The 26,892-nt window shown below is 39.8% G+C and overlaps 1 protein-coding gene across 7 annotated transcripts; it reads right to left on the reverse strand.

Annotated features, from left to right (window-relative positions):
- Positions 1-671: 671 nt before the first annotated feature.
- On the reverse strand, positions 672-26,789 carry MORF4L1 (mortality factor 4 like 1). 7 transcript variants are annotated; one of them, XM_030014337.1, is made up of 14 exons: positions 26,639-26,789; positions 21,773-21,819; positions 18,503-18,570; positions 16,637-16,702; positions 16,127-16,213; positions 15,302-15,382; positions 12,556-12,618; positions 7,157-7,182; positions 6,451-6,539; positions 6,035-6,136; positions 4,300-4,388; positions 2,848-3,020; positions 2,418-2,502; positions 672-1,384 (listed from the first exon to the last, which is right to left on the reverse strand). In XM_030014337.1, the coding sequence occupies exons 1-14, from the start codon at positions 26,676-26,678 to the stop codon at positions 1,300-1,302; spliced, it is 1,101 nt and encodes a 366-aa protein (XP_029870197.1). In that variant the 5' UTR covers positions 26,679-26,789; the 3' UTR covers positions 672-1,299. The 7 variants fall into 7 exon arrangements, with proteins under 7 accessions (XP_029870197.1, XP_029870199.1, XP_029870200.1 ...); XM_030014339.2 differs by having other exon boundaries at positions 16,637-16,663; positions 26,639-26,775; XM_030014340.2 differs by lacking the exon at positions 16,637-16,702 and having other exon boundaries at positions 26,639-26,777.
- Between the last annotated feature and the right edge of the window lie 103 nt (positions 26,790-26,892).

Raw genomic sequence — 26,892 nt, forward strand, 5'->3', positions numbered from 1 at the left:
GGGAACTTGCAACATCAAGAGTAAACTTTTACACACCTGATACTGAGAGTTCAAAGCCAAGTACAACACAAATCTGCCCATGAAAATAATATACACAAGGCACCTTTAAGTGTCAGACCCTCTCCTATCAGCATTAGTTCAAATTTCTCTTACCACCTATTTCAGCTTTTGCCACAGCTCTTTTCGCAATGGTACTTAGTCAAGAATCAGGAGCAAGAGTAACAGCTTCCAGAAAGACATTAAAAACAGCAGCCCAAGCAATACAAGTCACAGCACACCTCACTTGCCCTCCAGTTTACCATGTAAGATACTACTATACATGGAAAATTGAATTAAAATGGGAAAATGATTGACAGAAGCCAGGCAAAGCGTGTTCTCAGGGTTCAGGCTTTTAAGAAGCAGCCTTTTAAGAATTCTGCAACAAATGTAGTAAAACTGCATTATCACTACTTACAGACTATATAATGATCCCACAGAAAAAGAATCCACTTTCCCCACTAGAACTGGATGCATGGGCTTTAACTACTAGTCCTTAGGATTAAAAAGAAACGCAGCACCTCCAAGTTAGTACTGCAGAACTTTATACTACACTTAATACACTTAGATCATACTTGACAGGACACTGTCAAAAGGCAGTGACTGATGCAAATACAAATATTAGAAACAACATCTGAAATTAAAAAAGTTTATTTGAAGATTTGTAAAACAGCTCTTTGAAAGACCAACATTTCCAAGACACTACAATATGATAAAGCATTTTCCTATTGTTAGAATATAAAAAAGTCACAGTCCTTCAACCACCTAAATAAAAGCATACATTTATGGACCAAACATTTTACTTCCAACACCAAGAAAGTAAATGGGTTTGAAAGTCAGACTAATCAATAGCACCAACACTAGGTGACCACAAGCCCCATGGGTCTGAGAGTCTGCATTTGTCATTACTACACAATAAAGCAGGTTAGTGAAGCAAATCTTAATGTCAAAACAGACCTACAAGCACTGAAGAGTTCGTACAATGAAGTATCATAATGCATTTTTTACATTCCATTGATGCAAACAACAGTAGCAAGCCAGAAACACCAAAGAGTTCCCGTTAAACTCCAAGCTTCCATTTCAGGACAAGAAATCTTCAGAACTTACAAATACCAGTTCCATTTTAAACACAGAACTTTATTCACTTTATGTTTACATAATTTGTGCAATAGAGACATGTGCAATAGAAAGGTGAAGAACAAGATGTAGAGTGGACAGTATTACAAGGATCCAATTATCACTTCACTGTCAAGCAGCACAGTATTATACTGCTTTCCGATGATACTCAGGAGGGGCTACTTCATAGTCACTGGCGCTAAACAATGCAGAGGAATTCTTTGCTAAATACCTATAAAAAGTAACGAAAACATTAAATTACCTTCTTGCCTAAAGTCTCCATTGTTTAGCATCACATAAGCTAATTGCTAGGTGTTTACCGAGACCATAAAACATGATTTCAAGAGTAGAAAACCAACATGTATCTACTAAAAAGTCAGCTGTGTAAAGCAATTAAAGATTTGACAGCTCACACAAAAAAAAAAAAAAAAAAAAATTCCAGACAAGTTGTCATGCAACTCTGGCTCCAAGTGAGCACAGGGAGGTTAAGATTAACAGGATAGGATGAAACAGTTTACATTTGAGGTTCAGTCAGCTGCTGTACCAAGAATCCATTTACTACTGATGGTACTCAAAGGGGTAGAGACAAGGAGTAGGACACTATGAAGTTCTGTCTGCATAAATATGGAACTTGAATGATGGCTAGAGCAAAACAACCAACGGTCAACTAAGCGCAATAGCAGAAGATAAGCATTAAATGCCATTACCCCTCATCGAATGGACTCAGGGATCTAACATGTCTACAGCACCACAGGGTACTGCAGTGCACTAAAGCTACAATGACAGTCTGTCCCATAAATAACATTAGTAAGGTCCATCTGTTTTTAACATTTGCTCAATTGTTGTTGAGTAACTGTTGTGTAATTTACTAGTTTGCTGTAATTGTTACCTGCTTTTTATAGCAACTACAAATAAATGCTTCAACATTTATTTTGAAACAAGTAGTAGACTCAAGACAGTTTAAAAGTGCAGACTAACAGATACATAAACACACATCTAACTAGCAATTATTATATCTCTATTAACTGGAGAGAAATTAAAACCAGTCTTACTCATGTTCTGTGTAGCAGTTTGAGAAAGCTTCACTGCAATCTTTGGTGAAGATACCACACACAGGCTCAAGATATAGATATTCTCTCTCTCTCTCTCTCTCTCTCTCTCTCTCTCTGTTATATAACAATTGTTCACTGAAAATAGGCCACATTATAAAAGTCTGTGCTTACTGAACTTTTTCTTTCTTGCTGAAAGACTTAAAAAGTACTCACTTTAAGAAGTCATGCAAATAGTTTAACAGCAAAGCCAGGCTCTTCTCATCAAGAGGAGTGTAAGCAAGCATAGCTCCAATTCGTACTGTTTCAAAAGAAGTAGTACTTGTTAGTTACAAACAACAGCTTTAACAAGTATTTAAGTACAGTCTAGAACCTTACAGTTAGCATATAAAAGCAGCCCAGGAGTCTATTCCAAAATACAGAAGCTCACCTAAATTAACTAGACTACTGAAAATCCATTTCCATTCTAAATCCCTGAGTGGCTCTGAACATTTTAGGTACACAGAGTAAGGAAAGAATGAAACCACATTTTTCATAGTTGCTTGTCAAATTTCTGCAGTTCACATCCACTGAGTCTCAAGACAAGAAAAGGAAGCATTCAAATACTTCTAACTGCTCTTCTTCAATCTCTGGAGATCATACTCACCAAATAACCTCAGTAGGTGTGGAGCACCATAGACCTGAGACATTGGAGCATCTGGGTGATCTGCTAAAATTTCGGCATATTGGGGCCTCTCAAACTTGTACAGCAGTTGAGTTCCCAGCATGACGTTGAAGTATTCTTTAATTCCAGCCACAACTTCATTGACTGCGTACTCCCTGGTAAACAGAGAAAACGCTGCAAGTCTTGTTCTAGTGACTGGATGGACACAAGATGAGACTCGGCTTGGTCAGTCCATTAAAATCATAAAGATCTTTCACAAGCCTTCAGATTTTTCAAGGAAATTTGCCTGGAGACCTTAAAATGTGCAGCACAGGGAGCAACGCATTTCAAGACCTCCTTTAAAAATGGACTGTTCCGAACTCGGTAAGAATGTAGGCAAACCAAGAAAAGCCTTGCTTTTAGTCATCTGCTCACTGAAAGAAATTAACTCTTAGAGAGTCCTTTCAAGCAACAGTAAGTATTTTTAAGAACACTTACCCACTCTTCTGTTTTCAACCAAAGTTAATCCCAACTCACACCAGTTTAAAAGTGCAATACTACTTTAAGTAATCAGACTGAACTCCTGCTTAATGGAAAGGGACAGCCACCAAATATTTCAGGCAACTGACCCTTTCTAACTAGGCCTCTCAAACTCCTGCAGGCCTCCAACTTCACAACTAATTGAAGAATAACTGTATAGGAATTAGCAGTGACACTGCACATCTGAGAAGTACAACCCTCACTCCACCCTGCAAACAAATTTAGGACAGACATTAGGACAATTACATAAAAGAATGTTAAAACACCCTGACAAGTCAATAATATGCTTCCTCTTGAATGGAAGAAAATAACTTCACATTTCTAGTTTGCCTCCCTTTAAAACAGGGAAGCTTCATTCAAGAATAAACACACCTTGTTTGCTGTCAGGGCTGGACAGCTGGTGTAATTACAAGTAAGAATCTTCAAAGCTATCACCTCAAAGTAATTAGCTTTGCCCATCTGATTCTTTTAACAAGTCATCATCTACCTCCCTGTCCCCCACCCCTCTACCTCCGTGAGAGAGTCCACCCATACAGTAACACTTTGCTCATCTGCTAGGTAGATTTTTTGATAGTTTGTTCAGCTCGTACGTAACAAGTGCCAATAACTTTATTCACCCAAAGTAGGAAGCCTGAGCTAGAATGAAGGGGTGGAGAACTATTCACTTGACTTTCATCAGCTTCCTTTAGGAAAGGCCTAAGGAACATGGGGGAAGCAGAAATAATATCCAGAAAGCAGAACTGCATTCTTGAATTACCTCCTCAACAGTTTCTAAACTCCTCTATCACCTTGGTCTTGGAACATGAAGCTTGACATAGGGCTGGGACATGTTTAAGAACCTTACTAAATTTTCCATGAAATACAGGTCGAACAACAGCAAGAGAAATATTGAACGTTTGAAATGCCACCACTTACTTGTTATCAGTATTTCCTCGTGATTTTTTGTAGTTTGCATAATCCTCTAAAATGGAGTCAACGTTCTTCTTGGCCGGAAGATAGAAGAGCTACACAAGAAGCGAAACCGAGCAAATACGAGTTGTCTAATTTATGCACACATTTATATCTGCATGCTAAATTTAAATCAACATACATAAGGACATTTCTAGAATAAAACTTACAGGTTCAGATGTTAAGTGTTATTAAAGAACACCCAACTGTTTTAGTGGTGCGTACAAAAAAAATCCTGTAGCAGTGAATATATCCATGTTTCCATTTAACACTTACACTGCTCAACAGCGACCTGATGATGAACTACTGAAGTCACCCCAAGAGTCAAAGGTACGCAGCAAAGCACACACATGCCCCTACAGACCTGCTTACACCAGGCCACACAGCAGTTACAAAAGCAATGGTGACCATTTTTGCCTATTCTTCTGTCTGCTCCTCTTCTTACATCCACAGTTCAGCACCTGGCACTACTATAGCTGCAAAGCAAATAAGCCTGCCAAGCACCTGCCAGAAAGTTTTGTTGCCTGCACAGTCTGAAGAATATTAGAGCTACATCAGAGCTTACAGAATTGAAGAAAAATATTCCCAGCCATGATTCACCAAGGATTAACTTCCACCTTTAACACCATACACAGACCATCTGTACCCACAGACACTAGTTCAGTTGTATATGGCAAGGCTCAGTAGTACAGCAAATTCACATACTTGGGAGTTTTTTTGAGGCATGGGACCCAGTTCACTTATCCATTTCCTTTCACAAGAGCACTACAGTCTGAAGACATTCGGGGGAAAAAAAAACAACCACAAAACCCTAAATCTCCAGAATTGGAGTCAGCATAACACACAGCAGTGCTTAGCACCTTTACTGCTGATGCAAGTCTAAGATTTGTATTCACCAAGAAACTCAGCCTTATCCACGTAGGACTTGAACAAGATTTTTACATGTCTGGGACTGCAAGAACAGAGACAGTACCTCAGAGCAGCAGTAAGTTAAAGCATGCAATTGCAGCCTATTGAACAATAACAACCAGTTTTCAACAGTATTTTCTATGCTTCTTGCCAATTTTAGTAGTGGTTTCATACAAGAAACAAGTAATGATTCATTAATACTTTTTAAGTTCATGAAAGGGTTTTATACTTTTAAAATGGAAAGCAAACTTTAATTTACTGTATCAGGAAGCTTTATATGGATCCAGCCTGGCAGAAGTTAAGAATCACTATCCTAAGTGGCAGCTTTCTGTCAGAGCTGTAGAACAACTTAAGATACTTGCTGAACCTGGCAGTAACATGTAAACAAGGCAGGAAGGAGCCGAGGTAAAATAGGCATCACATGTGATGTTCCTACAGACCAGTTCTCTGCCAACTAAGTAAACTGTTCAAAACCTACCAGCAGGCCAAGAATGCATAGAGTTAACATCACACTTAAAACTTAAGTAAGTATTTAAAATTATTTGCCTTTCTAGCTTATGCTTGATTAGACCAAGTCTATTCTACAAATTTACATGCAACTCTGCTGAGCCACAGTCCTACTCACAGGTGACCTTTGGTTAAAATCCCACTGGAATAAGAACTGTCAAGTAAGCCATCAGGCTGCTGTCAAACTCCACAAGAGATTTCACTACACTGCACTTGAAGAGGGTATGAAATTCTAGTTTTAGTGTCCTCACCTATATATGGCCAGATTGTTGTTTTGACAAATTACCTGCTTTTGCCTGGTGATCAAGTCCCAGTCATCTACCAGCCATGGTTTCAGCTCTTCTGGGATCTTCACCTTTACTTCAACTCTGTTCATAAATGTTTCTTCCTGAAAAAAGTGAAGCCAGACTAATTGCTTTCAGATAACTGTCCAAGCTAAGAATCACCCATATTCCTTGTTTTCACAACTGACATACACCACTGGACTGAAGAATTACTACAGTAATTCCTGTAGGCTCCACAGGGAACAAGGAAATAGCTTAGATTTTTCAAGGCCACTTGGGAACCTTAGTTTTGCAAGTTGTAGCATTTCACACTGCTATACTGCAGGAAAAAATATTGCTGCCTGTATTTCTGACCAAAGCAACCTTCCTGTTTTCTATCAAAAATCCTAGGGATCAGGAGGGAATCAGAAATACATACACTTTCAACCGTTGGATCTACTCGAGCCCTCTTCTTCCTAGGAGGCTGAGGAGTCTCACTGGTACTGCTCCCTTCTCCAATTCCTGGAGCTGTACAGAAGACAGACATTATGTTGCTTAACAAATCTAGTAAGTCAGTAAGAAATACCAGTAAAGAAAGATTTAAAAGAAAGATTTAAAAGTAAGACTCAGACTTCTCTCAGGTCACCTTTTCACTTGTGTTTTTGTTTTAAATATTACTTGTATTCTGGAAGTCCCACATATTTGTGACAGTTTAAACTGCTGTATTTACACTTAATCTGAAGATGGAGGTTTCTGCACTGAAACCAAACCAATATGTCAGTATCTGTAATGTTCTTCAGAAGAATTTTTGGAACCAGCAGCTCAGCTTTGCAGATATGCCACATCTCCATCTCAACAAGGAAACATAAATTTGACTTATGAAATTATTTCAACAGATCCACGGAGATACACTTTGCTTTTAATTTGCAAGGGTCAAAATCCTGACAGACTGAAACAAGTAGTTTGTGTACAAACCAGAAAAGTATGCATTCCTCCTGACCAAGAGGAAGAGGCATCTGAAGTCCAAGATGAACAACACAAGGTGATAGTAGGTAAACTTAACTGAGGCAGATTTAAGGTCTTATTCCAGCTAAGAATCCTTCACTAAGGATATCCACTTATATACAAAATAAAGGCATACTTACTTTTCTGTTTGTTCTTTTTTGTTTTCCTGCAAGAAGAACATAAATTATTGCAAATATAAAAATAGTGGTACTTAAAGAATCGAAAGTAGAAAGCCAGCAAAATTGTCCACCAAGTTCAGAACAATGAATGAATACTCAGTAGCCTATGGAGTATTTAGATAAAAGCACATGAAAGAAATGTCAGATATGACTTAGCATCAGACTTACGACACTACAAGATTTTTCATGTAACTGGTTAGAATTCACCATTTTGGGGGGGAAATCACTAAATTTAAACCTACAAAACCCCAGAAGGCATGCCAAGAACACAAGTATTTAAAAACAGTACTGACTGACACTTACGCAAGTAACATCTACAGATGTTTCATACTTTCCAAGAGCTCTTGGAAAACTACACTAGGTTGTAAGTGGTTTATTTCTGTATTTCAGGGATCACTTTGAGACAGAATATGGGACAAGGAAACGGAAGTGCTGGGAATTATGAGATAAATCTCAGTTAACTTCCAGTAAAGTACTGAAAAAACCCACACAGGTTTACCACTACAGCAGTAGAGGGAATTTTACATAGCACTATCAGAATTATATGCATGAAGCTGCATGGACTGCCTACAATTCCATCATCAACTTTTAGGGGAGATCGCGATTACACTTGCCACTTATTAGAAACATTTGGAACAGTACTAAATAGCATTGTCCCTAATATTTATCTTCTTCCAAATGCTTCTCTCAACACTTACTGTTTCTAATTTACACACTTCACACTTCTCTAACGTCTCTATCCTTAGCCTTTATTTTTATTCCAAATGAAGAGCTGTACTTCCAAAAATTTTAAAAGAAACCTGAAATACAATGCACACGACACATAAATATTCAGATAGGTCAAGAGTAACAATGACAAAATTAAACTGTCCTAACAGGTATTTTTGTTATTATCTGAACTTTGTATATTTACTAATTAAAATTTTCTGAAAATGGTTAAGAATATAGTCATGTTTCAATTTGCTCACTATTAATAGGAGTCCAGTTAAACCTCTCAAAAAAATGGCAGATTTTGTGGATAAAACTCTTTACCAGTACAAGATTATTTCCTTGGAAATTCACCACTATCTCAAGTGACTCTTGTATTCAGGCTTTGAACTGGGTTTATCTGAATCAGGAAGTAGGGTTTCTAGGAAGGTCTGAAGATAAGAAGAGTAAGGCTTTTTTCAAGCTTCAAGTCAAACAACCATTAGGCTTAAACTGTGGGCAGAATAAAGATCATCTCTCTCCAGGAAGAAGGAACAATTGCCAAGCTGAGTCACTGAAAATGGACTTCTGTATTGAAGAGAAAGTCTTTTCTTCCAAACCTAGAGTCAACACGGAGGAACAGGGAGTCCTTTCCAGACTTAAAGTCACAAAATAAAAATAATGTTAAGCATTAGTCTAGGAGCAGAGTCTTAAAAAAATCAGGACAGGGAATATAAAGTACTTAAACTACCACAACTAGGACAGTAAACCACATCTATGTTACTGAAGCACAAAGTCTAGCATAAACCATTGCAGGCAGTTGCTTGTGCTCTCCCACCTCATTCCTTATATTTCAAGTCATATGCCTCTGCTTCAAGTCAAAACAGCCATCTGTTTGCAAAGTCTAAAAGACAAATCTGAGTTAGAGAACAAACAGAAAGAGCTAAGGTTAGAGACAAAACATTAGCATTTGGCAGACTTTTGATAGCCTGTACAGCAGACTGTCTAAAGTAACACTCTTCACGAGGTGAAGACAGCTGTGCAAGGTGAAGTGCTGCTGTTGTGTACAGTAACTGCAGCATGCAGTGCACTTGATATCCAGAAGAAAGATGCAGCATCTGTATCACAGAGGTTATGGACAGCCCTACTGATAGAAGGTGTAGCCCAAGATGAGCAGCACATCTTAGATAACTAGATTCCATTAATCAGACCAAGCAGACTCATTTTGAGACATACAGCTGAAGAACACCATGTGTGTTCCTCATGATGGCAGATAATGTCTTCCTGCAAGGACAAATGGAAGGCAAGTCCTGAAGTGACACAAAAAGGTGAATCATATCTAGGATAGGTTAAAACACATCTGTTTGTGCCACTTCACAACTACATTATGAACTGCAAGCCCTATACCGCTGTATAGAAGCGGTACAAAAACTTAAATTGACTTCTCGTTATATAGCAAGTACAGCCCAGCTGCTATTCTTCATTCACATATTTCTCTATTGACTAGCATTTTTCACTGAAAACTGACAACAAAACTAAAAAGCAGCATGGAGGTTTCAAGGAGGCTTCTGTGGAAAGAGTTTTAATTAAAAGACTGAACAAAAGTGCAAGGTGCTAAAGACCTTGCAGTTCAAACTTAAAGGATGCATCCCACTGTAGTCAGACATTACCTCCTCAAAGAAGCAGGGCCAGCAACCAGTTCTGGTGAGAAGCTAACCCAGCCCTTGTTGCAGGGTTCTATTTTAGCAGAACAGGAACACAGAGCTATAACAAGAATATTCAACTATTGGGGATCAAAATGTGAGGCTGAATTAGAAAGCCAAAAATAAATGAACTACTGATATAACCATCTGAAATTGTGCAGAAACAAGATAATCAGTAGAAAACAAACAGTATTACAGCTTACAGAACAGCTCACAACATTGAAATGCTATATATCAAAAGTGACAGACTTGGAAGGAAAATAAGCAATCCATGCCACAAGAGCATGGACTTCCAATACTGAACTTCCAATCTCAGTATCCAAAACAGGAGTGTGTACACAATCAAATGGTAAGACTAAAGAGGATGCCATAGAAGACAACATACTGAAAGATTACACTTCACCTTTCCACAGAGATTCATCAGAAGAAAGATAATCTTAAGTATCTGTCACAGAACCTTGGATACCACCTCAAGAAGCCAGCAATCTTTGTACAAGAGTTGGTGTTAATGCTCAGAGCTCTAAACTGGAGCGTCTTCTGGACATATCTAGAAAACTGTCAGTAGAAAGTAAAAATAGCTTAGAAAATAGAATTCAACACAGACAAATGACATCAGGAAAAAAACAAGACTTTGGATGGTTTACTTACTCCACAACAGTTAGTCCACGACCTGGCAGATAAAAATGTTGTGGACAATAACAAGTATTTTACTTTCCCCAAATCCATGTGCCTTTTAAAGGAACTTAGAGGTCTGTCAGAACCTCCCTACTATAGCTGGTTAAGATATGAGCAGCAGAGAATGAAGGTAGTTACCACTTGGTCTCAGGCATTTGAGTTCAATACATTTGTAAATGCCAGAAAAAGGAGAGCAGGTGCCAGTTTACTGATAAAACAACAGTTGTAACTAAGCTATATGAAATCAGAGTCTCTCCTAATACAAGCTGTATAATAATAAAAAATTAAAAGATTCAAGTGTGAAAAATAAGTATGTTGGAAAAAAGCGTGAAATTAGCCACTATTGCTCATGCAGCTTGGTCACTAACTTAGCTGTGAGAAGAAGCATTCCTATGAAGATTCAATTAAATTATCAAACATTATTAGCAAAAGGATGGAAAGAAAAGTCAGGATTATATACACATGACTCCTGTGCCTGGTCAGGCAACCTAACCTTAGAAGGCACACAATAGAACTAGAAGAGGTAAAGAGAACAAAGAATAGTTGGTAGTGTACAACAACTTCTATACCACGAGTAACCAGGCAGACAAGGGCTTTCTCAAGTTGACAACTGGACAGGAAGAGGAGGGGAAATGTGGTAGAGGTATCACTAGCAATAAAAGGTAAAGCTTGAACTAATCAATCTTTCCTCAAGATAGATGGAAAAGACCAAAAGCCCAAAGCAGCAGACATTAAAAAGACAGAAGGAGTCATCCTCTTTCCTCCCCTCTTCAACACAGACAGTACTGAATTAAAATGGGAACACGCTGCCACAAGATGACGGGGATTCCAGAAGTCCAAACGGTTCAGACATTATTAGATAAATACAAGAGAGTCCTACAAAGGGTTATTAAACCCATCACATAGATGGATACAGCCTCCAGCTCTAAAGTCCCTTAACTGCAGACTGCTAGAAGCAAAAAGGTTATTTGGGGAAGAGCATCATTCTAGACTTGACTCACTTGATTATCCCTAAGCACATGTTACTGGTGACCATTAGAGAGCAGAACAGGTTAGGAAAATCTCCAGCTTGAGCCGGTGTAGCCATTCTAATGTTGTTACAGCCCTAGACAACTGGCATGTAGACATATTCATATGCTGCTTGACATTTAGAGGACTTGGAAGTAGCTTGTGAGAGCTACTAGCTGTGCCAAAGATAGCAGAGGATGCCACAAGAGACAAGCAGCAGGAGCATATGCTTCTGAGTAATACATTCAGATGAAGAACAAGACTTCTATTAGAAGAAAAAACAGTAACTCCCAAGTTGAGATAGTGTTTTGAGAGCATCTCTGATGAGACTGCTTGCATATAGTATCATTTAAAAACAGATGCTATTCTCAAATTTGTTATTCAGTGCCTTATCTTCCCTCCAGAACACTCTCAGTTGCCCTTCTTATTTTCCAAGCATCTGTTAACTCTGATTGTTTACTGATTTTTTGAAAGTTAATCATATTAGGCCCACAAAAGGTAGCGTAAACTCTTAGAAGTTGGAGTTCAGCAGAGCAACATATAAAACAGTCTGCAGAAGCCAGTATCTGTAGTGTTCTATTTCATTTTTGGCAACTGCTATACCCATACAAAAATTTTTTTCTATGATAGCTTCTAGCTAAAATAATTATTTTAAAAACAAATGTATACAACCTGCATTTCATGCATATTTCTATTTCATCAAATATTGCTTACAAATAGCCCCAAAAGCTTTTTGAACCAGTTGCTGCAGTTTACAGAAACAGTTATTCTGAACAGACTCAAGCCAACAATAAAAATATAGCACATTAAGGACCAAGTTCAAACCTCACATTTCTAACACCATCTATCATAGCAGCCTTGCTCCCAAGACTTACAGAAGACAGTGCTGTTTGTTACCGATTTCCACAGAAGCTGAACTCCAGGCTGCAGTGAACATGCAGACCAACTGTAACCCTCTAGAACTATCCAGTTTCAAAAATCTGAAGTCAGTTGTCCTCCACTTCTTTTTAAACAGCGGACACACTGAATGCATTTGACTACTCATACTGTACCCTATCCCAACTGAAAAGGTATACATCTCAGAGAAACTAAAAAGAGGTGGTCCATACTGGCTTTAAAAACCAAAACGATATACTGCAGTACTTATAATTGTTAACTGAACTGCTACCAAAGCTTACATTATTACAGCTGAGAACTTTAAGAGTCTCTGAAAGAGAAATCTATGAAAGCATGGAGATTTGGATTTCAGGATGAAAATCCTGGTTTGACAATCCATCCTTAACTCACCGCGTCGATATTGTAGGGGTCTCCAAACAGCAAACAGTATGCGCTCCATCTCGTCTGAAAAATCTAGGCACAATGGGGGTTGAGTTAAGGAAAGAATGTCAGACCTAGTGTTTAGCCTTAAAGAGAATCTATTTAAGATTCAAAAATTTACCTTTTTAGCAGCATATTATAGTCTTACTGAACATTCGTGGAGGATAAGTTGTGCTTAGATTGTTATTTCCTTTCCATTATTGTTTGGCTATCTGAAGAATAAGTTTCAAAATACAAGTTACTTTTCCCTTTGTGTGATCCTCCAAGAATGCTACAAAAGGTAAATTTTGAGGCCCAAATAGGTTGACAGTGTTACCCTTTTAGAATAGTTGTGTGATCAGTTTCTCCCCCTCCCCACCATCAGTACTTTATGTATCTACAATGACCTTAGATTTACAACAAGAGAACAATCCAGAAGTTTTATTTTGGAACTGTATTTTGAGATTTTTCAGAAGCCATCTTGCCTTTAACGGTAAGCAGGATGTGAGAAGCAGTAGTTTGGTCAATAATACATCAGTATCACAACCCTGCATCACTGCTAGGATAAGTCAAAGTATTTCCTCTCCCTCGGCCTCCAAATAGGGAAGAAAAATAGGGAGACTTTGTTGAAAGAAGCACAGGTCTAATTTAGAAGGATGCATTGGATGCTGATAATGGCTAGAGACTAGGAGCAAGATCAGTGCAACAAGCATATGGGACCCTGTTATAAATAACTTTCACAATGCAAGACTGCTATTCTAATGACAGGTTTTCCTTCCTCCCCTTTACAATTCTGAAAATCCACCATCAAGGAATTAATTTTTCCAATCAACTTGAAACAGAAGTTTTAGAGAATTAGGTTACCGTCTCTTTTGCTATGCTGGAAACAACCTAGTGATGACAGCAAAAAGCAAAGCCACTCCCTTTCCCCAACTGGTTTCAACCAGAAAGTAAAGACAGACCTGGTAATATGCTTTCAAGCTTTAGAGTTACCCAGAGGCTTAAGACGAAGTCATTTCTACTATGTGGGTCTCCCTTGGATGCAACATTATTAGGTGTTGTTGAGAGGATTAAGCCAACTTTGATTTCAAGCACAGGTTAACATTTACCATTTACTCAGCCAGAGAGAACAACTCATCCCACTGCAATCAGCCTGAACTACCAAGATGACTAAAGCTGACAGTATGGGGAACCCTAATCCTGAAGTTACTATTGGGATGTTCTCTGTAATGCAAATTGTAGACATTTACAATTGAGTCATCACTACTTGTGTCAAAGTTACACATGAAATTAATTCTACTCCCACTGACTAAAACGCAAGGAGACTCAGGTGCAACAACCACTTAAGCAGCCAAATTAGTAATGGTCATAATTTAGATCTGCTTAATTAGATTTTAATGACATTCATTATGAACTGTCTAAACAGACATTTGGTTTGGGTTTTTTTGCCACCCCCAAATGAAGACAAACAGGTGTCTAGGTCCCTGTCAGAGGTCCATCCTGAGCTGACAGAGCACACCAAACCGGTGGCGTTAAAGCACCTCAGAACCTACAGCGACAAGACCACAATGGAGCATGCATGCAGCGTTATGGCCAGATCCATTGGACTCCCCATCCCAGAGACCAATTTACAGCCTTGGCTAGGCTTTGACTAATCCCAAAGTGAAATCTGCATTCAGGATCTAGAGGGGAAAAAAAAAAACAAAAACAAACAAACCAAAAAAACCAAAACACACCACACCACCAAAAACCCAACTGTATCCACTACTGCTGCACTTCTCAAATCAATGATACATATTTTGTAACATAAAGTTGCCCATAAATGAGACATGAAATCTGAGGCTGCTGCCAAATGCTCTCTGTAGGAATTGACGTCATTTCAGCAGCTTCCTCATGAAGACTAGAATCATAAATGAAGTTAGGAGTTCAAAATATCACATTAGTAATGACCATCTTCATAATTAAGTGTAGTACTATCCCCACCAGAAGAGTTTCATGGCACATGAGCAAAGAGCGGTAGAGCTGTACTGATTGCATGAAATCTAAACATAACACCATGCAAGCCTATTCTGAAAAACAAAAATGATGGAATGAAAGAAAACTGACAGTTACATCCTGAAATTATTTTTTCTATAAATGTCTGAGCTTGCTTCTGGTCTCTTAAGATGCAAAACCATTTTTAATAGCATATGGGTTTAGTTTTATCAAAAACAGAAGAACAAAGACTCTTTAAATGCAGTTTTAACAATTGTACAGTAAGAAGGCAAGGTACTTTAAGGATTTTATTCAAAAGTGCTTGCACGAACTGTAAAGTTCTATATAGAAACTGATTTCACTGAGACACACAAGCCTTAAGAGGACTCACCACTTTTTGAATGTCAGTTCACTAACTTAAGAGGAATAGAGCGCAAAAAAGCACAGTGTTAGTGTCTACTCAGTACCTTGATTCGGTATTAAACACTGCACAATCTAATAAGGCAGTTTTAATAAAATACTTCAACAAAGCCCTTTTTGATATGACAAAAGCGAAACAACTTTTGTATGCGTTGTGTCAGAAGTAACGTAGTTTAGCCTGCAGAACCATTCTAAGAAAAATACTATTTAAAGATCAATAGTAAAACTGACAAGCAAAAGTTTGGGAGGTTTTTTGGGTGGGTTGTTTTGTTTTCAGGGTTTTTTTGTTTGTTTGCTTTGTAGTTGTTTTTGTTAGTTTGTTTTTAACTAAAAAGCTTCTTACACTTCAACATTTTTCTGCTGCAGACCAGAAGTCTTCTTGCCCGGAGCAGCACCTCTCATCTTCCCCTCTGCATATTGTTCCCTTTAAAAAAAAGAGTAAATTCGTAAGTAAGACTTTAATGGAAAAAGAAGCTTTTTTCCCCTCAAAGGGTAACAGGTTATGCAAAACATTTAGGTAATGTCTAGTAAATGGCTTTGCGAGTCAGTATGCGTCACGAGCAGGAACAAATTCAACTCAATACCAAGAAAATTTAGTCTTCTTCATACAACACTTAGCAGTATGGACACCCATTTCCTCCCCCTCTCACCATCCTTGTTATTCTGAATCATGTGGAAGCAGCACACTGCTTCTGAAAAATATAAACCAGCTTCTCAATAAAAGCATTTCTATTAAAGAAATACAATATTAGCATTCATAAAAATCAAGGTATTTGTAGGCATCCTGAAGCTGTCTGAGAAGATCCTTACCACTTAACAATATATTTTAAGGATACTGCACAAGGGTCATTTTTAGCCACCTGATTTCCACATTACAGGATATACTTGCAGTTAGTCAGGCTGCTTCTCTGTTTCATCAACCCACTCCTCCTTAAAACCTCAAGTCACCATTTTAAAATTAAGTAGCAGCTTGCTCTTTCTAAACTGCTAGAGGACAAAGATCAGAACACCTCTGTAAGCCAAAGCATCTCAAGAATAAATGAACATATGAACACCTCTTGAAGGCTTTATTTTTTTTTAAACTCACTAACTTCCCTTGATATTTAGTTGTTGGATGGAAGCTCTATAAAAAAAATTTACTGACAACGATTTTTAACAAAATACTTACTGATTGGCCTTTTGAAGTTCTTTTTGTTTCTGCAAATTGGTATCCACGTATTTGAGCACTCTGCTTTCTGGAACCCATTCATCCCAGCTGAAAAAAAAATTTTAAAAAGTCAAATGATCATTCAAAACATTACATAATTGCATTCTACAGCAACAGTCAATTAAAAGCTTCACAGAATTTGAGACTGAACTCTGCTTTTGTATCAAGTCATGGACTGGCACAACTGAAAGTGTAAATTACCAAACGCATTCCCCACTTACTGAAGCTGTCATGATTTTTCTAGGGAAATGTAACCCTCAGCCATTTCTAAAGAGTTTCCCAAACTTGAAGGATGGGCAATTTAGGAGGGAGGGGACTGTCTTTAATTTAAAAGAAGCATCTCAGGAAAATAAAAATTTTCTACACTTGCTAAATTATGGGACACCTGTAGCCATAACTATATTATGAAGCAAGTTTCCTTTATCTATTCCAACATTTTATAGGTTAACAAATTCAGCAATAAGATCTTACTGTAAGAAGAAGAGCTCTGATTTCTGTCTGTGAAGGAAACCAAGATGGCATGAATATTTGAAGAATCTGAAGTGAACGATTTAAGAGAACAGGTGTTGGGGAAATTGCCATTACGAGCAAGAATTCCACTTTGACAAAGAGTGGATAATCTGAGCAATCTGACAATTTATTTCAAATAAAACACATTAAAAGTGGCCAAGTTATTCTGAAGTACTCAAGGTAAAACTCTTTATATAGAGAGTTCTGTGTCATTTTCATTTCATGGCAATAGCTGCCAGCCTTAGAACATGGAGGTGTACAAGAAGTACAAGGTCTTCAAGAGTGTTAAGACAAGGCAAGCTTAGCATCCAAAAGTTAGAGAAACACATTTTCAGCTGTACACATTCTAAGACTATGTTTTTAGGTTAGTGCTTTGGTCAGATATTTAAGCCACTTGTCTTACTCCTGCCTGTACAGCTGCAAGAGACCTTCAAAAGAAGTGCTATGTAACTGTGCAGCACATTATACTGTATGACGAAGAAACTTTTTTAGTATCCTAACTGTTGATATTTGCAAAAAAATTAAGAAGTCAAGCAATTAACAAGTAACAAAGGACCATAATTACAGAAACCAAGATTAAGGAGTCATATTGCCCCAGTTGTCTAGATCTTGCAGCAACGCCACTTTTAATGTAGTTAATTGGAAGCTTGAAGGCAAAAAAAACTCAAACAGCGCAAGCAAGAAAAGCAGGAGTCACGACATCACTTATGGCACCCTTCATCAGAGATAAACAAGGAAAGGAAGTATCAAATTTATGCTGCCTCATTAATATACAACAGCCACCAGAAGAACCAATTACACTCCCTGTAACTGTCAGTGTTTACAATAAAACATTTATCTGTGCATTCGGCAGGGAGGCTGTGCGGATGCATTTAAAAAGTTACATACTAAAACATGAAGTTCAGCTTTTAGTCATGTCAGTGAGATCAAGATACTGGTGACTAAGAGTCTTCACTCTAGAGTCTGCAGCATTAAAATGAAACAAAACAGGAAAGCGCGCTCTGAAAAGAATTCTGGAGTCTGAAGAGCTGAAGCTTTTAATTGCTAAGAAAAACCCTCCACTTTTCCTAAGTTCAAAACCTAGTGGCAGAACAGAATTCAAATGAAAGAAAAAAAGACAAGTACATAAATGCAATAATGTCATGAAAGTATTCACCTTTAATGGGCTCAACATTTATTTCATGGAGACGCCTTTATTCTTCAGCCTCTCTCACCTAGAATCCTACCATTTTTGCAGAAGGGAAAAGTATTTCTAACTTTACCTCAGCATGAGAGGCAAGAGCTGAAATACAGGCTAAGCCTGCTGCTGTGAAGGACTAAAATCGACAGCCTTTCCCATTCTGAACACAGCCTTCAGTAAGCCATGCTTCTCCAAATTTCTGCTACCAAACTTCTTTGCCAAAAGTGGTATAAAAGTAAAGTCCACTGTGTATTTGAGTAGAGTTTTGCTCCACCTCAGTAGGGGTTGCCTCTCCTACCAACACATAATAAGGACGTTTTTGTACTAGCTACTGCTGGCAGGGAGAAATTACAGTAACTATTTTCAAACTTGAACAAACAATGCTATAAAGCATCACCATTAGTCTACTGACACCCTAAGCCAGTTTGTCTATACAAAGCTCTGAAGGGTTAGTTAGGCAATGTTTTCTTTGTGTTACTATAAATCATTGGCTTATGTATAAAAATCGTTTAGGTCAATTTCAGAAAATCTCCGAAGGACAGGGACATGGTAGTGCTAGTCCATCAAGCTCACATTCAAACTGACAAAGCTTGCCTTTTCCCCGTAAAGGACAATGAAATACTGCTTTCATTTTATGCAATACTTACTTTTTATTCCAACCACTGTAATGGATAAAGTATTTCACTTGCTTGTCCTTTATGGCAACCTTTACACACTGGAACAGAGAAGAAAGTTCAGTCAGTACCAATGAGAACAGAGAGATCTGAATGAGCTTTGCTTTTTTAGCTTTCAGAGTTTAAGCATGCAGAGATTTCCATGCAAGCGACTGAAATACCAGCAGCTATTTCACAGCAGAAAGTAAGTTCTCTAACACAAGTTACTGCCTATTTACAGATTTGGAAGGGCTAGGCAAACAAGCGACTCTACTCAGCTATCCAAAGGGACACCTTCATTCACAAGAAGGATCAGAAACCCCTGAGGATGACCAGAAGAGTAAACAAGCAGTCACTTCACTACCCCCAGGTTAGCCAAAAGCCATTCACTAGAGAGCTTGTTCACATGCAGGCCCCTACCTCACAGACAGGTAAGCTGGCTGAAGTAGAGGAGTCTTCAAAAGTAAAATAAATAATATGGATCTCTACAGCCACAGAGAGAGCATTATATTCAGTAAAAAGATTTGCAGTAAGGGCTTTTTCTAGGTTAAGAATGTATACATGAGGTAAATAAAAACAGTTATTTCCATCAAAAGACTGGCCTATGAATAGAGTAACTTCCTCATACACTGATATTAAGGCAAGACCATTAGAAGAGAGAACACATATGTAACAGGGTTGCTCCAACCACTCCACAGCATCACTCAGATTCAGAAGTGTCCCTCACAAACTTTTCTGCCTTACAGTTTAGCACAGACCTACTCGCAGCCTGCAAGACCCTGCCTCCGCTCGGAGGAATATGTTCAGGTGAGCTGGAACAACTGTGCACGCTGCCCAGTAACAACACAACTTCCTCCTGCCCCTGCAGTCTGGAACATAAGAGCTCAAGCTACCACATTCATGTAAAAGAAAAAACACAGCCAGAGACATGACTCTTCCTGAAAAAAAACAAAAACAAAACAACAAACCAAACCAAAACCAGCCCAGAACAGAAACTACATAACCCTAGTTAGTTTAATTATGTGCCCAGCACGTGCCCCTGAACTTCTTGGCTATACCAAATTAAATCCATCAGCTTTGGCACTTCATCCAGAAAGTTATCAAGTCTTGTTCTGGAGATGTTGAGATGTAGGCGCCACTGTACCACTTTAACAACGAAATAACAAGGTTGTTATAAAACATGAAGAATCGCCCTCTTTGGCTCTAGCTTTTAGTCCCTTTTTTAGGATTTTTTCCACTGAAGTAAAAAATTACTCATAGAAGTCATAATTGCTATTTTCTTGCCATGCTAATTGAGTCACCTCCTAAGTATTTGAGAGGGCAGAGCCCTCTGCTACACAACATTTTCTCAAGACCACTGTGGTGACCTCAATGTGGTATACCCTCTTCCATTAAAAAAATTGTCAACTAGAGAGGAACATCGTATTTCAGTACTAATCTCCAAAATGCCATATACGGAACTTAAACACATTCTCACCCAGACTTCCAACTAGGAGTAAGGATATCCTAGTCCTGTTTACTATACTACTGCACCAGTGGCTCATTTTGACAGACCTGAAGTTAAAAGCCAGCCAAATACAGGCTGCATGCTTAAAAAGTGTCTACTTGTTCTGAAAAATGTAAGAACTGAGCATGAAGTAAAAGAAGATTCAAATACATTTCTGTACCAAAATCTTCTCCTTCCTGCTGGAGGTTAGAAGTGCCTTAAGTCAATCTCATTTAACTCTGCATTGTACAGAGATGTACAAATAGTTACTGTTTGCCATAATTTTTCATGCTACTCTAACACAAATGAGTGCTTCTCTCATCATCTTGCTACAGGAAGCCAAGGTCATCAGGAACAAAACTTATGTATTGAGAATCACAGAAGAAAAATACATCAAAGGAACAGGAGGAAAGCTAAGGTTATTATTCATTACTACCTACAAAGAACCTTTGTAAAATTAAACCCAGTTCCTTCTGCCATTTCAGGAGCCCAGAAGGATCCAGACTCTCAATATAAATAGCCACCCAAAAGCTATTGTGCCAAATGGGAAGTCCCTTCCAGCACCAAGCTGGCAGAGCCAGTTCCTGCAACACTCATTCCACTCTGTGTAAAAGAGAAGAGGGGCACAGCACAGCGTGAAGAAGCACACCGCTGTAGCAGCTCCGGGCTGTTTAACTGACCAAAGAGTTAAGATTGCTGCTAACAGAAGTTTGTTTGCACAGAAACAGAAGCCTTGATTGCTCTCCTCTCTGTACTAGCACCTGGACAGGCACTGGCAGAAGACAACACTCTGAGCATACATTCACAACAAACTTGTCCTCTAGTTATAGAGCAAGGGAGAGAACAGAGTAGAATCACTCAAGAAAATGTTTTAGACAAGTACGTCCCCTGTCAATGCTCTGGACATTATTTTAACATTAGAATGACTATTTCCTGATAGCATGAAAAGAGACATCAAGCGTTTCTAGCTGCCTCTCTACTACCACCTCTCTGAAGTTGTCCCATCAGTTAACATTTACTGACCCTAAAAGCGGATGGATTTAAATCTGTTTGAGGTGCCCCAGGCATTTCTGCAAGTCTTCTAATCCACACAGCTACAAAAGCCCTCTTTTTCAATTTCAGAGGAAGTGGAAACAGGCAGTCAAGTTAGGAGCTATACCTTCAGTAAAACAGATGCCATGGCAGTGACATCTGCTTATGGCCCACAATAAATGCACATCATTGAAAGCATGCAGCAGAAGTCTGCAACTGAAGCAGTAGGGATACTCCTCCAAGTCACAAATTTGCAATGCATGGTTTCTGCGGTTAAAAACCCAGAACTGAGAATGCCACTTCCTTTGTCACTTTAATCCAGCATTATCTCCTGCAGCATTGTTCCATTTGAAGACCACTGATTGTACTCAGCCACCTATATCTCTGAGGAAGCTCAAACTGCAGCTAACTTACTAGCTCATGCATTAGCACCAGCACCAAGTCCTATGGGCACAAATGCTTTCCAGTGTTCTGGGCATACAGGTGTATCAGATGTTCAACACTAAGACCACCCAGGCTTTAGTAGTTAACCAGAACAGCTGCATAGTACCACTGGGTTTTCTGAAATTCTTCTATAATATAGAGCTCCAGGATTTAAAACTGATTTCATACATTATCAGGTTTTTGTTCATTTTAGTTTTAGTCCTTAATCCCATCTAGTGGGGCACAGTAGGTAAACTAGTACAATTTCTTATTTTCTTGGGGAACTGTCAGAACTGTCTGCAGCAGTAAGCAACCACACATACCTTTGCTTCATAAAGGAGAGGTCCATGAAAACAAAGCACTCGTTCACCTGAAAGAAAGTTGCAGATAAACATCTTAGAACACCACCAATGTGCCATTTCTGTAAAATATGTCATCAAATACAAGACAGCATGAACCTAGTGTCAACCTAGGAAGAAATTCAAAAGCAAATACTGATTTGAGAAGCAGGCTGGTGTTTGAGAAGCAAATTCACTCTTGTACAGAAGAGGATCAGAGCTCTGATTATTTAGGCCATGAAGCAAAGATTCCTGAGGACTCCCTGAAGAGCACTCGTGCAAGGACAGCTGCATGCAAACAATGTCCAAGCCTGCCCAAAGTTCTGCAGAATGGCTGATTGGCACCAGAAACTTGCATTCCTGCTCATACATCCAGCCACTGTCAATTCAAATTATAGGCACCCTTGCATTCTATTGCAAGGCTGGCAACAGAGAACTCCTTCAAAGCCTTGAATTTCAGATGCAGACACCAAAACACGCTGGCTCTATACAAATGGACTACTTCAGCCTAAGTACTCAAGCAGTAAGCAGGTAAAACTGTCTTAGTGTAAGGGATTCTTTAGTCTCCATGACATTGCATTTTGATTCAGAGCAGGAAATTATCTCTCATAAGAGATGTCACCTCTGCATCTTAAGCTTCTGACACAAACGAAAGCAAGTGTTGTTAGTGCGCCTTTTCCTGCAGGAGGTACACCACCTGGTATTTCTAGTTCAATGAAGTCAGGAAGAGAGAGATCCCCACATTGTTTCCCCATCCTACTTGTGGGATAGAAGAATGCCAGGTTTGTGCAACAGCAAGAAAAATCGTTCACTTTGTGGTTTTTAAGTAGGAAGAGATTGTTCTTCAGTCTGGTTGGGGTTTTTTTGGTGGTTGTTTTGGGGGGTTTTTTGTTTGTTTGTTTGTTTTTTTACCCTCAATGGCAAGGTCTTATTGTGCAGTTATGTTGTGGGAATTTGAATGTACTTAGCACAGGATATCTGAGTACAGATGTTTCCTTCTTGAAAGCTGCAGTACCTCACATTTTCAGAGAGACAAGCTGTGTAATACACTCCAGGATGTAGCACACATCCAGTTCTGCCACTATTTCCAGGACACGCAGGACAGAAGAGAGCTCTCACAGTCACCATGTGCAGGCTGTGCAGTACACATATGCAGGTACTTATTCAGTCCTCTGACTGGGCTGGCAATGAGGTGTGCAGAAGCAGGCCATCTCACCAGTTAATAGAACTCCGGATGTCTTCTTCCTTGCGAGCAGCTCAGGAACGACTAGGGCGGGGAAGAACCAGTTCATGGGCTATAGGTTTAAAAGTACCCGCCATTGTAAATTTTACTCTGCTCTTCAAAACCGCTTTCTGCATATTCAAGTGATAAATACAGTCAGTGGCACATTGTACCATTAACTTGAATCCTGTTCAATTCTGGCTTTATTTTCCTCTTTATCCAACAGACACATAACACAACATTGATAAAACTTTTAACCAGATGGACTCTAAACAGACACTCGCTCTGCAAACAGAAATTGAACATCCCCACAGCTCAATTATTTTTTTTTTTTGGTGAGGGGGCAGAGCAATTCTTGCAGTCATTCCCAAAACACACTGCTGGCAGGATCAGGGCAGTTACACAGTTTATCAGGTGGCTGATGACAAACCACCTGTTTTGCTTGAAGCAGATGAGGGAGGATTCAGACACACCATTTCACCACCAAGACTGGGAAACAAACTGAAACAGCAACAGGCTCTTCAACCAGCATGGCTACTATCACATTTCATCTAACACATCCAGACTCTGATTGAACAAGATGCAACTATAAATTTACTACTCATTCTTACGTTGACTGAAAAGAACTGCTCATGTTTTAAGATTTCATTATTATCCAATCTGTAGGATCCCATGCTCTCCATAAAGCTGAAACAAGTATTCACAGTAAAGTCTAAGAACACAACTAGGTCAAAAATGTATTTCAACTTGTAAAATTTATCAAGAAAGACAAAGACTTGGAAAGATTCTCACAGAAGTGCCCATTTTGGTACATGCAGTACTTAAAAAAAGAAAATGTCTTTATAATCAGGGCTAACAATCAGAAGTTACATTATTATCCTCATGCGTCATAGCGCTCACTAGTGCTACTGGAAAACACATCTCTCTGTTTCAATTATTGTGCAAGGTCTTTCTAGGTAAGGTGTTCACAGTTACCAAGAATTATTTTATTTATTTTTAAAAAACAGGACATGAATCTCAAGTTTTGCAGAAAGGGTTCTTCTGTTTTCATGATAGCCTAACAGGCTCTCACTCCTTCCCAGCACAAGGCCTCTCCTCTGAGCCTACAGACCATTCTCTCCTACACACTGCCACCACTGCAGCAGAACACCCACACCTATTCCTTATCCCAAAGACAGTATTTGTAGGAGAACAGCTCTTTAGCTGAAATAGCTGGTAGAAAATATTGGAACATGCTCTGTTAACATCCCTAGATGCCAAGCTACACAGAGCATTTCTGTTGCATACAAATGGCTTCCACACTGGTACCTGGCCAGCACACATTGCTCAAACACCAGTTAGGCTCTGAATGGGCATGTCTTCTGGTCTCACCATACCATCAAAAAGCTTCATGTGAGGAAAAGCTCGGGGAAGTCAGAATTCAACTGCCCACTCCTTCGAGTGTTTTACATGCAGAGTATTTATAGAAACAAGAGGTTCTCAATCTGTGGATCAACGGTACAACTACCAATGAAGCCTTCCCATCCACATCAGAGCTGCAGGCTAACTAGCACCTTCAGAACAGACCAGAAAACACAGCAGTCTCATCAGCAGAAGAAAAAAAAACTGCCTTAAGCAACTCGGAAGTTGGATCCAATATCTGAGACACTTTTGTATTTGCTTAAAAAAAAAAGAAAATCAGTGTCAAAATGCAGAACACCTGAAGTACCTACAACCCTTAATTCTTAGCTGCCCCTATGCTGATCTCATTTCTCATGCCTGCATAAATACATCAGCCCCTTCAGTTTAAGGGGTACTCATACTTCTAGCTTGACATTTTTATTTCCTAGCTCTTATAGGTTTTCACAATAAATTCAGCCTCCTCCTCACCCTTTGCTTTGTGAAAAATGCCAATCTGGGTAACTTCTAAGTCTACCTATCACTCTTTAATGTACACTTAGCTTGAAAATCTACAATTAAAATAATTTTCATTTGTCATGCTATGAAGGGCCACAATAAAGCATTTAAGTTCTAGGCCTGCAGGAAGCTTTATTCACAGCACTTTTCTCCCTTTTTAATGTCACAGTTGAGATGACAAACACATTTACATTGCAGAGAAAAGGCTAAAATTTTTAACTTCTGTACTAGATTTAGGTTGCACATATTCCTACAGCTGTGAACATAATTTTAGCCTGGAATTCTACTTAAGTTTTAGTTTCTGCAGTTCACCTGATTTCACGTTAATTACTATAATGTAAATCATACATTAAAATCTTGATTATTTCTGCACATTAATAATAGCATTGGTATTAATGCGCGGCATGGAATGCTGATGCACGATTGAAAACGTTCGGACACAAGCAGCCATGAAGCATACACAATTACAGTGTTGTTTAAGCTACCCAGAATGGCCGGCTTCCAGTCATTCTGCTGCAAACTGCACTTTTAAAGATAAATCACAATCCTGTGGAAAGTCCTGCTTAGAAGCCAAAGTGAGGGACAGGTAGAGAAGAAAGGGTGACGTAAGTTTTCATTTACCATTGTCTAGCATTTTCATTTACCTATATTAGTATCAACCACAACCATTATCTAAAAAACCAAAATGTATGCAAAATAAGTTTCAGGAAAAGCATCATCCTAACCCTTATTCATCTAGAAAAAAAATTGTTGTAAATATGGATTCCCCCACAACTGCCAGCTGTAGTCCAAACACTGCCCCTGTGAATCCTCCTGCATAAGGATCCCTAACTGCGCTGTCAAGGAAAAGCAAATAACGACCATGTTTCAGACTCAAGAAAATAAAAATCCCGACAGACTTCAGAGATTCCAACAGTTCTAATGCCAATGAATGTCCATGCCTGCAAGAAAATGAGGCATATTTAGAATAGCAGAGGACAGGAAGGCCCCACATCTTCTTCTAGGAAAGATGAGGAACAGGAAGAAAGACAAAGACTATTGGAATTCATTTTCTTCCCCATATTCTTACATTGTAGGGCTGAGCAGTGAAAGCTAAAACCCAAACCATCCTCTGTGCTGAGGAACCATAAACATGGGAGTCCAAACCCGGCCTAGCTGAAGGCCTTACTGAAAGCTTGCCTCAGAGCTACAAGCACTGCGAGACGGAGCACTGTAATTACCCTCTGCTTTATTACAAAGGAGAGAGACCTGGCCGAGGGCAGAGGCTGCCTCCAGCCAGGGCCGGCCCCACCTGAGCCCCGACGGAAGAGGGCCAGGACTCGGCCTCTCAGGAGCCTCCCCCACGGCCGCCCCGGGCCCTTTCGCTCTGCAGTGTCCCCGCCGCAGGTACATCTCCTCGGACTGCGACTCTTCAGAAACGGCGGCGGGATTTCCCCCCGCCCCCGCCGTTAAAGCGTTTCCTTTGTTTCTTTTTGGCACACCCACCAAGGAGACGAACGGCAGCAGCGGGTTGAAAGCCGGGCTTTCCAGCGACCGCTGGGTGATGCGGCGGCGGGAACCCACCGCCGCCGCCCCGCTAGGAGCCGGCCCCGGCCTCGGCCTCCCCCCCCCCCCCCCCGGCGGACCCCCCCGACCAGGCCTCGCCTCCCCCGCCTCAGCTTTCACCCCCACCTCGGGCCCCTCCCTTCCCCTCACCGCAACCCCCAGACCGCGATCTTCCCCCCCGCACTCACCCTCCTGGAATTTGGGCTTGGGGTCCTGCTTGGGCGCCATTTATAAGTGACTCTCCCTCCTCCCGCCCCCTCCCCGCGGGGGCCTCACCACCTCCGCCGCATCATGCGCGGCCGGCCCCAGCGCCCTCCGCGCCGCGCAGGCGCGTTGCGTCCCGCCGCATCCCCCGTGACATGCTGGGACTTGTGGTCTGCGGCGGAGCACCCCGCATCCAGGCCTCTCCCCCCCCCCAGTGCCGGGGAGATAAAGTATCGGT

Source organism: Aquila chrysaetos, chromosome 5 (genome assembly GCF_900496995.4).
Source record: "Aquila chrysaetos chrysaetos chromosome 5, bAquChr1.4, whole genome shotgun sequence".
Lineage (NCBI taxonomy): Eukaryota > Metazoa > Chordata > Aves > Accipitriformes > Accipitridae > Aquila > Aquila chrysaetos.